At 41.8% G+C, this 14994-nt stretch overlaps 1 protein-coding gene across 1 annotated transcript in view; it reads left to right on the top strand.

Annotated features, from left to right (window-relative positions):
- The window catches only part of LOC119916937 (striatin-like), a 28578-nt gene extending 13922 nt beyond the window's left edge, over positions 1-14656 (top strand). The window contains exons 2-17 of the mRNA XM_038736927.1: positions 84-187; positions 2728-2801; positions 4902-4980; positions 6065-6235; positions 6502-6637; positions 6713-6875; positions 7800-7910; positions 9131-9274; positions 9407-9543; positions 10036-10211; positions 10862-10909; positions 10997-11118; positions 11208-11375; positions 11477-11617; positions 12185-12373; positions 13048-14656. Coding sequence (XP_038592855.1) covers positions 84-187; positions 2728-2801; positions 4902-4980; positions 6065-6235; positions 6502-6637; positions 6713-6875; positions 7800-7910; positions 9131-9274; positions 9407-9543; positions 10036-10211; positions 10862-10909; positions 10997-11118; positions 11208-11375; positions 11477-11617; positions 12185-12373; positions 13048-13217 — 2133 coding nt within the window. The 3' untranslated portion in view covers positions 13218-14656. The remainder of the gene's footprint in view (positions 1-83; positions 188-2727; positions 2802-4901; positions 4981-6064; positions 6236-6501; positions 6638-6712; positions 6876-7799; positions 7911-9130; positions 9275-9406; positions 9544-10035; positions 10212-10861; positions 10910-10996; positions 11119-11207; positions 11376-11476; positions 11618-12184; positions 12374-13047) is intronic.
- Positions 14657-14994: the final 338 nt, after the last annotated feature.

Genomic DNA, 14994 nt, shown 5'->3' on the forward strand with positions numbered 1-14994 from the left:
CTTACTCTATTTTTAAAAGCAACTACTGTAAATCTCTTTCTACTTTAAAATGTGACCTGACAATCCTATTTTTGTGCTTTCAGGCCCAAATCGCCTTCCTGCAAGGGGAGAGGAAAGGCCAAGAGAATTTGAAGAAAGACCTTGTGAGGAGGATCAAAATGCTGGAGTATGCACTGAAGCAAGAGAGGTGAGTGCCCTCATACCCTCTGCTGCTTCAGCCCACCCACAACACACACAAATACCTCAGCTAGTCTGCAGCTACTGCAGTGTTTCCATGTTGGAATACATTTTTTTCATAGCCTATCAGAATTTAGCCTGTGTCTTGTGTTTATTTTCCTCTCTAGCTTTTAGTATATAGAATAGTATTATTCTGTCTCTTTTAACTCCTTTTCCTGTTTTTACGTTCATAAAAATAAGATCCTGTTTCTAAGAAATATGGAAAAGGAGAACATGGCAGTGTGAGATTCTCACTGGTCAACAAATAAACCCTCTGCTGCACCTGTACAGAGCTTGCACACTCCAGAGTTCAGCTAACTGTACATCTTTACTCCAGAGATTTTTAATAACATGTCAAAGAGTTGTTAGCGTTTTTAAAAGAATTTCCAGCCTCCGCTTGTTTATATTCTATGCGTACTGGTCCGATGTCCCAGCTGGTGTCTGCAGAAGCATTAATGGAGTGAGAGTGCCTGTGAGGTTCCCCCGAGTCCAGCTGGTGTCTCTGGACGAGAGCACATGTTGACATGAAGGCTTTGTTTGCTGTCGGATGCTGATGACTCTGCCCCGTTCTCAGTAGAAGGAAAGAGATCGTAGTAGAAAAGAAGGAGTGAATTCTCTCTGTCACAGGTTTCTTTCTTCAGTAAACCAGAAGAATTGCATTGTTCTCATTTTCATGTGCATTAGCCCGTCACCGTCACACAAAAGGTCCCCCTGGTAGCGGTGTTAATGTACTTTGCATTTCCCTTCCTCTTTGACGCATGGTTGCAAGATATATTGGTGATTTCAACACGTCTCTACCAAAGTGACTTTAAGCCATCAAGCACGTAATTCAGACCGACTGTGAAGCAGGTAGCCCTCTATTTATTTTGGATACACGTAAAGCATTTATGAACAGTGTTTCTGTCAGCACAGCTCAGGGTCAACTCAGTAAATTTAAAGTATAATTTATTACAATAATTTTCTAGTTTTGGCCCACTGATAATAACACATAGTGACCAAAGTAATAGCTGAACTAAAGTCCAACAGGGCAAGAAACGAGCAGTCAGACTGTCCAACTTTGACCCACTATACTTTTTTAATTTATTTACCAGGAACAATACACATCAATCAACATTTCAGTTTACACATCAATGTAAATGTAGGAGGCAAAGTGTGATGTAATGTCACTTTCACCCACCTCAACAATAACCACAGAGAAAGTAGTAGTTATCTGTACAGTAGAAGACACTGCTTCTGTTAGACAACCATGAGATAGGAATGTGTGGAATTCATTTATTTATTTTTTACTGTGGTATAGAAGTACTATTGAGAATCATGGAATTTCACTGGTATCTGTATGAACTACTAAATTTCTGCAATCGTGACATCCCTAGATGATTGTGTAAGCTAATGAGAGCCTTAACACAACAGAGTGCTCTGTCGTTCCACCAGTCAGCTCAGAGGTTAGACCTGTGCTCTGTGAGGAACGTCAGCATTAGGTTTAAGTGTCGAATCATCCTCCTGCTGTTTGTAGTGTGTATTTATCTACTTTTCTCCAGTGAGATCACTGTTGACTCTTCCTCAGAAGCAACACTGGGATTACTATCACTTTCCCCCGTTGCTAAGCAACAGGTCATGTCTCTGAGGGTATCTGAAAGCAATATCAGAAATGGCTGTCTGGATGTAGGATGTACCCAATTTAAAATGAATTTGATTTGAAAGGGGTTACTTCCTCTGGATCGCAGGGGGAGTGGCGGGGGCTGCGTGAAGTAAAAGGTGTGAGAGCTCTGCTTGTACAGACACTTACCCACTGATACGCATGTGCGTGCAGTCATTGGACAAAAATGGAGCATCTAAGCACAAAGGCCGAAACAGACGAAAACAACACATTGTTATTTTCTATATGTTGAATGCCATTTTATCTCAGTTTCTAAATACAGGTGAACTTTATTCTTTTGTGAATCACCCCCAGTGGAATCATATTATGATGAGGTGTATTTTGCATTTTTGTTTTACACATTTTTTATGTCTAAATTTTAATTCCAAGCAAATTATTATGAGTGAAGAGTCTGATCAGAAAAGGTTTGAGTAATCGCCCATTTGACTATCAAATCGTCTGAAAACGATTTGTCAGTTAATTGATTATTCCATCCCATTAGTATTTTGGTTTTCTTAGTCCCCTGTGGAAGTTCATTATCCTATGTGCAATTTGAATATATCTGCTTGGGACCAGGGAAATTATCGTGAAAATAATTCTTACAGTAGTTTCAGTCCTGTTTTATGTATCAGGATACATATCGACATCTTAAAAACATTTCTTTTAATTTTGTGATATTGATTTCAACCATGCTACTAAGTTAATCTGTCTGACAATGTGTTTGTGAGAAGTCGAACAAGTTGCTCTTGGCGTGACTTTCATAGCTGAGGCAAATGCCACACACATTTTTTTTTTAAAGTGGCTTCTTCTCAGACCTTTTTGATCAGCCGTATTTGCTTATTTTGCCTCCACCTTGTTTTTGTCTTCACTTCCAGAGCAAAGTACCACAAGTTAAAATATGGGACAGAGTTAAATCAAGGTGACATGAAGCCTCCGAGCTACGACTCCGGTAAGTCTATTGTGGCTCAAACAGCCAATCTCGCCTCTACATACTAAATCAGTGTGATTGTTGAGTTCACATACCTCAGGTGACAGGACTGGTACACATGTGAAGGCTGAATTCATGTTGAATCTTGTTGACCTCGATAGCTTTCTTTTCCGTGCCCTTTCCTGAAAGAATGCCGTTGTTGTTACGGATGTAGTGAACAGATCTTGAGCCACTTAAACAGTCCAACAAAGGTGATCAAATTGTTTTAAAGATAAAATAGACTGAGAGCTTTCATGGCGGTACATGTAAGAAAGAAAAGTTTAGAATAATCCTACTTTCACTGATGAAGACACGCACGCATTATAAAGATAGAAAGACAAGTGGTAACTAGTCATGCAGCTGTGCAGATAGTTCTGGTTTTATTTGCCCAGGTTTCAGGATATCTGCTTTAAATATTTCTGTCTCCACCCAAATACAGTTTATTTAATTTAATTTATGGTGCTCAGGATTTTTAAAATTACATTCCAGAAAATTAAACAGAAACAGTGTCCCTGTTATCTGCACAGAGCTGTCAACAGTTTAGTTGAAGCTGTTGTTGACAGTGTGTTTTGTGGATTTTCCAGAGTAACATTATTAATTTTTTTTTTTTTTTTTTTTTTTTTTATATAATGGTAGTTTCTTTTGATTAGCCAATCAAAAGAAAATGAATTGTTTAACAAATTATTCAAGCAGAAGTAGTTTCAGCCACCCAGTTGTGAAAATTTAAGCCAACCAATGGACGTTTTGGTGAGATTGTTTTATCAACAGTTTCTAGCACAAATGCCCTTCATCAGATATCTAAAAAACAAAACTCTCTGCATGGATGAATACCACTTGAGTTCAGTCAGGAAAAAAATGCACACATGCACACATAAATGGAGCTAAAACTACTTGATCCACTCAAATATTTAAAAAGTTGTTCACCATTACAGTACCTTATTTTACTCCGGTATCACCCTTGTGTCCGTGCACTACCTGTTTCTCGTTATATTATTGAAGTTTAATTGGTTCTCATGTTCAAGTCCTCTGCCATCATTAAGTCAGATTGCGACTTTTCCTCTCCTCTTCTCATCTCTATTCATGAGGGCTGTTCAAAGCACCCAAGCCCTTGAAGTGTTGATGAATGAGGGGAGGTGAAGGGGAGAGGTGTTAGGTAGAAGGGATGGAAGATGGGTGAGACAAGCAGTGGGAGGTGCCGCTCGTATGGCGGCGCACCTGCCCGCTCCTCACCCTCCTGAATTAGGCATGACCCACTTTTTGAGGCACCCTTGCCTCTCTGCTCCGCCACATCAACCCTTCGACACACACAATCTTGCACACAGACTCACACACACACTCACCTCATCTAAATCTTATTAAAGCCTCTCTCTCTGCCCCACACAAAATTCCCAGCTGAATCGCCAGCAGAGTACTGACATTGTTGGGTATCAAAGTGAGCTTTGAATTTCAACGTTGTTTGTTTTGTCAGAGCCATAGACAGTCATAAAGAGTGTGTGTGTGTTGTTCTGGATGTTGCGCGCACAGACATACGTCGTTGCTCTTTGTAGTATGTCATGGGACATGGTTTGGAGCAGAGACCAGCCATTTTGAAGGTGTCGGAATGTGTCATTAAATATCAAATGTCTTGTTTTAGCATCAAGCACAAGCCGTCGCTAATGAGTTAAACATTTTCTATGTTTCTACTGCTAGTGTTGTGTACACAGTTTTAATAAGGCAAGTATTACTTACCGGGGTGTGAATATTTGGGTTGTTCACAAATAACTCTGAATCCGACCATGAACTACATTAAAAGGTGACTCGTTGGAGCACAAATACTGATGATTCACAGCTGTTTCAAGAATGTTTGGTTAATGTTATCAATAAAAGTGATATTTCACTTCAATTTAAGGAGAAGCAGTACCCTCTTCTATTAACCTCTAATCCACTGTTGACGTACTGAAAGCAGCTAAGCGCTGGGTGTGTGTAGTTGCCAGGACGCTGTGATGCAGGAATGTTCTGGTCGTGTTTACAGGGGGGAAATAATGTCAGAGGCTGTGCTGTTTGTGGAGCCCTGATTTGTGCCCTGCTCTTCTCCTCCTCCAGATGAGGCCAATGAGAACGAGTCCTCTGGATCGCTCAACAATCAGCTGTCCTGGAAACAAGGCCGTCAGCTGCTCAGACAGTAAGTGCCCATGCTCTAATCCATCTGTGAGAGTCTTTAACCCAGAAAAGTCAAGTCAATTTTATTGATATAGCCCAATATCACAGGTCACAATTTGCCTCAAGGGCCTTTAGAATCTCTACAGCACCAGCCTCTATGCTTAGACCCTTGATTCAAATGAGAAAAGACTCCCCTGAAAATCCCTATTTAACAGGGAAAAAAGAAAGCTCAGGAAAAGCAACAGAGGAGGGATCCTGCTCCTTGGATGGACAGAGATGCAATAAATGTCGTGTGTACAGAATAGAATAAAAACAAAAAGAAAATCTCTGTGCAATCACTAAAATTAACTTTGTCAAAATGCCACAATGTTCACAGGCCCCTTAGTTACATTTCTCTGCAAAAGTAACAGCTTTTATGAAGTATATTACTGTGCCAGATGTGGTGTGGCCCCTAAAAAACTGTGGGCAAGAGCTCCCTCACATGGGCAGCAGCAGCCATTACCTGCTCTGTGTTTAGATTAGTTTTTCTCTGATGTACTCACCAGGCTAAGAAAACGTTTGGTTATCGTGTCATCCCACCCTCCAGTCAGTCTTTGTTAATGAACCGCTCTCCGGCCTCTATCCCGGACACCATCAGGCAGCCTCACACATCATCTGCCCCAACATGCTGGCTGATGAGACAGCCAATTTATTCTTGAGTCCGTGTCAAGGGACAGATCAATAATGTGCTAAGACACCCTTCCCTTTCAGTCAATCGCCTGCTCAAATGCTAGAGCTTCTTCTGCATCCCTACATGATAGGTGTAATATTTGATGAGTAGCTCATCTTGCCTCAGCAGAGCTGATACTGTCAACTAGACAAGGGCCAGAGGACATGACACTTCTGTCAGGAACAAGTACTCGACCCTCATTTCTGATCATAGTGAAGATTTTTTTTAATAAGTTAACTTGATGGTCTTTATTGGTCCTTTTTGTTTCTGCATCTTCTAATCCACAGTTCCTCCATACTACTCAATACATATGTTTGTATTACTTTCACAAAAAGTTACACCTAAAATTGGGTTAGGCCAAATACAACCAGGTTTAAGTTCATTGACCTTGTTCCAGGTACCTGCAGGAGGTGGGCTACACAGACACCATCTTAGATGTAAAGTCCCAGCGGGTCCGAGCGCTGCTAGGACTAGCTGGGGACGGAGGCGGGAAGACAGGTGAACGGAGCGGCACTGAGCCTTTGGTCAATGGGACGGACGTATCAACAAAGGGAATGGGCACCAGAGGGTAAGTATTAACAACAATATTACAAGTTCATTACATGTAACACTGTGCAGAATGCGTCAAATAAACTCTTCCTTACAGTTTGTGTAAATTGGCCTTAAAGAAACAACACATACCAACATTTGTGTTGCACTTAAGAGTGTCGGAGTGAATCAGCTTAGCTACTGTATAATGTTTTGTTTTGATGCTATAGCACAACATGCTGGTGTGATGGTGGAAACAAAACACAAAATGTGTGTGTAAATGCGTTCATTATTATTCCTCCACAGGAAAGCTGAGCTCTCTGATAGTAGTGCTGTACTGGAGGCCTTCAAGTTCATTGAGAATGCAGAGGCTGAGTACAGTGACGAAGATGATGAGGAGGATAGTGATGGGAAGGACAGGACTCATGTGGAATCCAGGACGGTAAGAAAACAGTCTCCTCACAAACAAAGTTAAGTAGAAGTTGTCGCTGTACTAATAATAATAATTTCCCCCTAGATCCTGAGGAAGAAGCCCTCGTCGTCAGCGTCGCCGGCCAGTATGGACACCAGTGAGGACCCTGACACAGAGGAGGCACTGAAGGGGTTTGACTTCCTGTCAAGCCCTGATGAAATGGACACCTCGCCGGAGTCCAGAGGAAACGGGGACGGCACAGACTGGGGTGAGTCATGGACCAGTCAAGAACAAAGCAGAGTTGGAACTGGTTGAAAAGTACTATCTGGACACCACATCCACAGTACCTACAATGTCAAAGTGTTACTTATTGTTCTCCTGCACAATGATGAGTTTGTTTCATTTTTATCTACAAATGTAATACAGAAGTTTCAGAGGCACTGAAAATATTGCTAAATATTTTATGCTGTAATTTTGTAATTTGACTGTTTCTCTAAATGTGACTTTTTCTCAGTTTGCTGAGTGTTCACGGAGCACTCGTCATTCATATATCATTCTGTGGTCATAAATCATGATGTTTGGAGTTTCTCTGTTTAACCCATAGTTTGTGATCTCTTCCACTGTGTGTTCCCATAGCCAACCTGTGACCACAATGTCTCTTCCACTCCTGTGTGTCGTCGAATCAACATGATTCCCTTGGTCCTTAGACTAAAGTCGGGGAAAATGGGCTTGTTGTCATGCTGAGGCGTTTCTTTGTTTTTGAACATGGGTTTGAGTCACATGTTTACAATAATTTGATTATACCGAAGAATTTTGCGATGAGGATTTTATGATTATATTTGTTGTGACTCAGAATCCAAACGTTCAAATGAAAGAACTCCCCACATGTCATTAACTCCCCCACCGCCATTATCACTTTGTCCAATATAAAAGACATCTTAAAAAGATTAAACGAGATGGATGTAAATGCTGCTCTTGATTATAATGAGTCTAACATCCCTAAGGTGGTACTGGCCTGCTTAAAGAAAAAGATACTATTCTCAGGTCCTAAAGACCTACTAATAGGCAGGAGAAACCTCCAGGAGATTCTGAGATAGGTCTTTGCATCTTACCTACCCTGCCAGGCCTCTTGGGCCTCGACCAGGGCAGTTCCTCAACAGCCTCTTGGTCTCGTTTTGTTCCCCATGTGTAGAGAAGGACGAGCAAGGTCCCATTTCTGAGGCCTGGGACGTGGACCCGGGCCTGATAACCAAACTCAAGGAGCAGTACAAAAAGGAGCGCAAGGGGAAAAAGGGGGTGAAGAGTAAGTCCTGTCAGGCGCTGCTGCCTCCCTCCTACTCCTCTCTCTGTAGAGCCTGACTTTCTTGAGTTCAGCCAAAAGGCCTAAAATAAAAAACAAAAACATCTTTGCTATTTTTCTCATCTCCTTCTTTAGCTGCTCCTTATTATGCCCCCCTTTCTCTGTCATTTCATACTGAATGTCTCCTCTGTCATCTAGTCAACATGCTGAGCAGACAAAATCTGTCACCTTTATGTTCCTACTCAAATAAACTGTAATGCTTGATGCATGTTTTTCTGTCCCGTTTGAATGTTGTAATTTCTTTTCACATCATCACCAACCTGTCAAATATCAGCACTAGCCTCCACAGTCTTCTGTTTTTTACGTCCGTATCTCCTCCAGTCATAACAACATAATTATTACCATCTTCATTCTCATCTGTCCATGATACTACAGCGACAAGTCGTTTTGCTTCTGTTATAAATTGATAGTAATTAAAAGCTTTTTCAGTGACTCAGCTGAATACTACTTCTCTCAGAATAACAGCCCACTTCAGATGTGGCCTCATTCAGTGGCTGAGAGCTCTTAGATTTTACATTTATGAGGCCCAAGCTCTGTATTACTGCTGTTTAAAACAAGTTTTTTTTTGTTTGTTTTTTTAACTCTGATTGAATCGTGAGATCAACCACTCAGTTTGTCTCACTTTGTTCTTCATTTGATTGCAACACCACTTTTTTACACTTGGCTTTCTATTTTTGGTCTTCGCGCTGTGCTGGTTTGTTACCACTTTTGTGAGTGTGTGTGGAGAAGATCAGTTAGGGATTTTCTTCAGGCACTTGTGCCTTTTTTATTCTGAATTTCTGTGCACCAGAGTAAAGGTTTTATTCTAGGTGCGCACATGTGTGAAAGTGCTTGAATTTTTGTAATTGGTCGACTAAATGATTCTGCCTAAGACACCTCAAAAAATCCTCATAGCCCATGTCTCACACATCGTAAAGATGATAAATGTGTCACAACAGCTTTTCTACCTCTTCTATTCATCTAACAAGGACTCTAGTGCTGACTTCATTTCATTTTCTCTTCTTTTACATACTATCATTTATTAATTTACTTTCTTTCCTTTCAGTGCTGCTTTCCTTACATATTCTGTGTTCTCTTTTTTTATATATATTTCCTCCCCCCCAATCTGCTCTCCATCACTGTATGTATGTTTGGTAACACTGTTGCCCTGGCTTGTTAAACAGGGCCAAACCGGTCCAAGCTGCAGGATATGCTGGCTAACCTGAGAGATGCAGAAGATTTGTCCCACATGCAGCCTCCATCCGCACCCCAGTCGCGGCCCAACATGGCCCGGTTCAACGAGCACGAGGGGAACCGAACGGACGAAGGTGCTCCAGAAAAGTCACCAGTAGATTGTAGCGATCAACTCTGTTTGTTTGTTAGACTGTCTTAAATTCCCTTCATCCCTGGCTAACTGCGTCGACTGTGGTTGTATATTTAGTTATTTGTTCTTTCCCCAGTTGATGCGATGACCTTCCCGCCCACCTCAGGGAAGTCGTTCATTATGGGCACAGACGAGGCCATGGAGAGCGAGCTGGGCCTGGGGGAGCTTGCTGGACTCACTGTGGCCAACGAGGCCGACAGTCTGGCATATGATGTAAGTGTGAAGAGGCAGAATAGATTTTAAGAGCAGTAGGACCATTTCTCTGGGGAAAACTTTCTGTTAATGTTATCATTGGATCATCCCACCTTCCTCCTCTTATCCGCAGCAAATCTACCAAGTCTTATTACAATATGAAAACTTGGCATTTGTGTCTCAAACACCTGTTTATAAAAACATAACCCTGCAGGTTGTAGCATGATTTTTTTTTTTAAGCTAGCCTGATTATAGTTCGATAGCATCATCAATTATTATTATTAAGACATACAAAGATCCGGCATTAATGAAGAAATGACATTAAAGAAAAGTCATAAAACTTTTTTCTTCACAAAATAATTTTATTTACAGTAGACAACTGCACCCTGAAATGACAGAAACACACTAACTTTTAGCTTTAATCACTGTTTTCATTCTGCTGCATCTGCAGTTCATTTTAGTACAGATTATATGTAATAAAGCTGCTAACAATTGAATGTTGCATCTCTTCAGATTGGCAACAATAAGGATGCCATGAGAAAAACATGGAACCCCAAATTCACTCTGCGGAGCCATTTTGATGGGATTCGAGCTCTGGCCTTTCACCCTGTGGAGCCCGTCCTGATTACTGCTTCAGAGGACCACACGCTCAAAATGTGGAACCTACAAAAGACCGCTCCTGCCAAAAAGTAAGAACGTCTCCATGCAAGCTAAACTCCTCCAAACACTTGCAGTACAACACAGGCCGAGTTCTCACTCATTCCTACTGTTGGTTTCATTTTTTTATTCAGCCAAAAGGTGCTAAATGAACAACTTTGCTGTTTTATTGAATAGCTGTCCATTCCTCCCTTATCTGTTGTTAGATACACTAACACTCAGACAGTAGTGTGTTTGGTTCAGTCTTTGTACCTGAGGCAGCAGAGTGAGCATCATTAGTAATAAAAGCTCTGTAGTTGATTACAATCCCATAAGGAGGATAGCTCGCCTTTTGTTGTTGTACTGTCACACGGTTTAGTTACAGGAAACCGTCCCCATGTGACAAAGAACTGACAACACTCTGACTCCACAAGACCCGTTAATGTCACGTCACAACTCTACAGCCCACACACAGTCTGGAGTAATGTGATGTGTTTATTTTCAGAGGCTGAAGTCACTTTAATAAGATAATAAAACAGCACAGTACAGTATGTGCAAATAATCGATCACTGGCAGCAAATTTTACATCCATTTATGACTTTGTAAAAATTTAACGACAATAATTTTGAATCTTTGACACATTCAGTTTGCACTGCTGTTTTGTTTTGTACATTACATTAATGAACACATTGTTTGTCCACAGGAGTGCATCTTTAGATGTTGAACCGATCTACACTTTCAGGGCTCACAGGTAAAAACACTGCACATGAATAAAAACAATTTGTTTGTTTTTGTTTAATTTAGATGTTTTGATAATTCATCATTATTTAAACCACAGGGGGGCTGTACTGAGTGTGGTGATGAGCAGTACAGGGGAGCAGTGTTTCAGCGGAGGGGTTGACGGGACTATACAGTGCTGGAACACCCCCAATCCCAACATCGACCCCTACGACTCCTACGGTAACGGTGCCGCATGTTTTGTTTCAATCTGATGTTTTCAAATCATACCATAGTAACTGAATTGGGTTGTTGTGTGTTTCCTGTGGCAGACCCATCAATGCTGCGTGGAGCCTTGTGTGGGCACACTGACTCAGTGTGGGGTTTGGTGTACAGCAGCGCACACCAGCGCCTCCTCTCCTGCTCGGCAGACGGGACCGTGAGACTGTGGGACGCCAACACAACCTCCCCCGCCCTCGCAGTATTCAACGAAGACAAAAGTACTAACTTGAAGCTTACTACTATGACTTCTTTCTTTTTCTAAATATTTGCTTTAACTGAATAATTAACATAACATAACTGGATCTGTCCTGTGTTCAAGACCTAGGAGTTCCCTCCTCAGTAGACCTGGTGTGTAGTGATCCAGCCCACCTGGTCACATCCTTCACAAACGGGCAGATTGGCCTCTTCAACATGGAGACGCGCCAGCAAGTCCTTAGTCTGGAGTCCAATCTGGAGCCGGGTACGTCTGCCAGCTGAAAGGCTGGATGCCAGCTGAAAGGCTGGATGAACTAAAAAACAGCATTTAGACCTCTGATCAGTAAAATTAGCCATTTATTTCTAGGCTGAAATACATTCAGATACAATGCTTATTGAATTCAGTCACAGTGTTGAGGTAGAGTGCCATTAGAAATTATGGCTCTTGAGTAGCATCTAGTGGCAGCTGTAGGAAAGTAATTCATAAGCAGACACATGTTGTTATCCACAATCCTCAATGTTTTTTTCTCTTTTAGAACATCTATATTTGGATTTGATTGAATTCCCATTTAGTTTGTACTTCAGTAACGAGACCTTTGTGCATATCAAAATATTTAGTTACTAAATTGTTTATCAGCAAGTAACAGCATACTCAGGTGAGGTGTTGCCACACTACTTAAAAAAAACAACTAGTTTTAACATGCTTAACATCCGCACATAGAACATAATGTTTCCACCAATCAGATTTAATTCAGATTGCCTGTCCATTCATTTGGTCTAAATTCCCTCTCCTGCTGTGTGTTGTCTAATGCGCTCGTCTGTTTTTACCCAGGCACTCCCTGTCAGGTCAATAAGGTCCTCAGCCACCCGACTCTTCCCATCACCATCACCGCGCAGGAGGACAGACACATCAAGTTCTTTGACAACAACAGTGGGAAGCTGATTCACTCCATGGTGGCTCACCTGGATGCTGTCACAAGCTTAGCCGTAGACCCTAATGGACTTTATCTCATGTCAGGCAGTAAGTACCTTTGGAACCAGTGTGTCTCTTTGTGCCCATCTGGCAGTGACTGACTGTGTAGCAGGATATGTGAAAGTCAGCAATGACTGTGAATTATCATAACTTCTTTCTCAAACACATTATAGTTATTATCCAAGTGTTGACGTGGTGAGGTTTTATTGCCTGCTACTGTGCATCTGAACCTATGAGAACATATACAGCTTTCACAATCTTGAAAAACTTTATACTTGGAAGTAAAATATGTGTACAGTTACTGTGTAACAGTAGCAGTATTATAGGTTTTTGCAGCAGGTGTGTAAAAGAGGAGACTCATTCAGTCACTGATGATCTAAATGGGACAGGGAACTTGCTTTAAAAAGGACAATGCCACTGATTAAACACTGGGTTAGTCTTATTTATTGTAAGCACTCATCAGTAGCCAAAATGAAGGCTGACACCACTTTTCAGATCCACTTGTGCGTTATTCTCCTAAACACAGCTACTACAAACAACCACTTAAAAGTAAAACCATTCTATGATATTTCAAATCTATGTCTGAAGTGTTTCTCCAGACGCCATATTGCCACCCTGTGTGCTACAAAGTCAAGTCTTGTTTGAGACTGGTTCATGCTCACACTTCCTTTTGATTTGCTGTTCGCCTTGTAACCACTTGTAACTCGTCATCCTCTCTGCAGGTCATGACTGCTCTATCCGTCTGTGGAACCTGGAGAGTAAAACCTGCATCCAGGAGTTCACGGCTCACAGAAAGAAGTCTGAGGAGTCGATCCACGATGTGGCGTTTCATCCGTCTAAATGCTACATCGCTAGCGCCGGGGCGGACGCGCTCGCCAAAGTGTTCGTATGACGTGGAGCTGCGTCTCTCCCTGCAGCCCTGCTCGCTGACTCAGCCTCCCATGATCAGGGACCAATAGAGACACAGGAGGGGAAGGACCTTCAGGCATGGGTCCAGTCCCACCTCTCACAGCCCACTGGTTTCATGTCGGACTGGTAGACTATGTAGCGCTAGCCTCAAACGGGCCTTGACTCTCCATAGAAAGGTTCGGCAGGGAGGGCAGTCAGGAGGAGAACTGCTCTCCAGTCCCCCATCTACCATCCAGGCAGGCCTGGGTGTGGCCCTCCACAGCGCCCCCCACCCCCACCCCACACCCAGACAGACTAAAACTTTACCTCTGTAGCTAGGAGGCTCAGGACAAGTGTTAGAGTGCGGAGTGGAGAAATGAGGTTTCAAGCCGGTCTTCTGCCCCTTTGACTTCACGCTCATCCCTAATCCCTCTGGCCCTCGACCTTCCCTGTCAGACCAACCAGGTTCGGGCCCTTTACTCCAAGTCAGGTTTTGTGTAGTGGTGTTCTAGAAATGTGGGTTACTGAAGGCTTGCTGGAGCTGTTGTGGAAGCCTCTCACTTCTGCTTCTCTGCTTCCCAGACTGACTCTGCTTGCTGGCCTGCCTTTATTTTCCTTTTTAAAACACGTGTTAACAAATGTGCCTTTGCTTTAAAAAGGTCTTGAAAAACGTTATTTTAACAAGCTTGTTTTGGGGAACAGGGAGGGAGGGGACGGCAGAGAAATGGAGCTGGTTGTCACAATGTTGTCGATTTTAACATTGGATGTAAAATTACAAATGCTTATAATAAACAAAATATATATTCAGTCTTAAAATTTACTGTGCAGCGTGAGTTTGAGTGCTCCTTTTTGATAAGTGTGGTTGGGGAACCAATTTTGTGCATTTCAGGGCAAAGCTGTTAGAGTGACACAGACCATTAAATATAATGCCTGTTTGTTGGGTTCAATTTATTGTACACTTCAGAAGTAAGATTACAAACATATGTGTCCAAAGTAAACCATCTTGGTTATATAATTGCAATTCAAACTTGGTTCTGGGTGTCCATTTTAGGAATAACTAATTGATTTTGGCCAGTTTGCTCTTGTTTGAATTGAATGGCTTGTACTGTATGTAGTTTTCCCCAATTGTGTGGACATGCTCGACTACAATGTGATGTATCATGTCCAGAAATTTACAGTAGTCCAGTGTTTAGCAGGAAATTAGTGCAGTACTGTAGGACTGTTTGAAATAATGAGTTAACCATCCGACAGGGAGGAGAAATGTCCTGCAAATTCCAGTTTACTGTAAACTGAAGGGAGGAAACAATCCTGCATTAAATAAAAAAAACAACTAATCAATCAAGATGTTGTACATTTAGAGTACAGCTTCAAATGAGCCATTTTCTCAGTCACTGGTTTGTATATGAAAGTATGTTCAAAATAAAACCTGCTGTAAAATGTTAACTAGACTCTGATGTTGGTCATTTGTGAATGTTGTTTGCAACTTGCAGAAACCAAGTGTGGTCATCATTGCCGATCAGGAGTTTTCAATCTGACACACAGCACATCAATGGATTTAGTGAGTTACACTCTGACTACGTGAGCCTGTTTTAAGCCTATATTTACATTTTGGCTACTACCAACTCTGTTTGCACTGTATCCATGGATGCACAGACAACCGTCACTGGATTACTATGATACTGAAGAAAACTTAAAAACATGATGATTCTCAGGCAAGTTATGAAGCTATAAGGAGTGTCTTTTTCCTGATTCACAATGAAGAGTGTCACACTGAATCTAAA

The sequence above is a fragment of the Micropterus salmoides genome, unplaced genomic scaffold, assembly GCF_014851395.1.
Source record: "Micropterus salmoides isolate LMB-PRFRI ecotype aquatic unplaced genomic scaffold, ASM1485139v1 Ms_hic_scaffold_22, whole genome shotgun sequence".
In the NCBI taxonomy this organism is placed as follows: domain Eukaryota; kingdom Metazoa; phylum Chordata; class Actinopteri; order Centrarchiformes; family Centrarchidae; genus Micropterus; species Micropterus salmoides.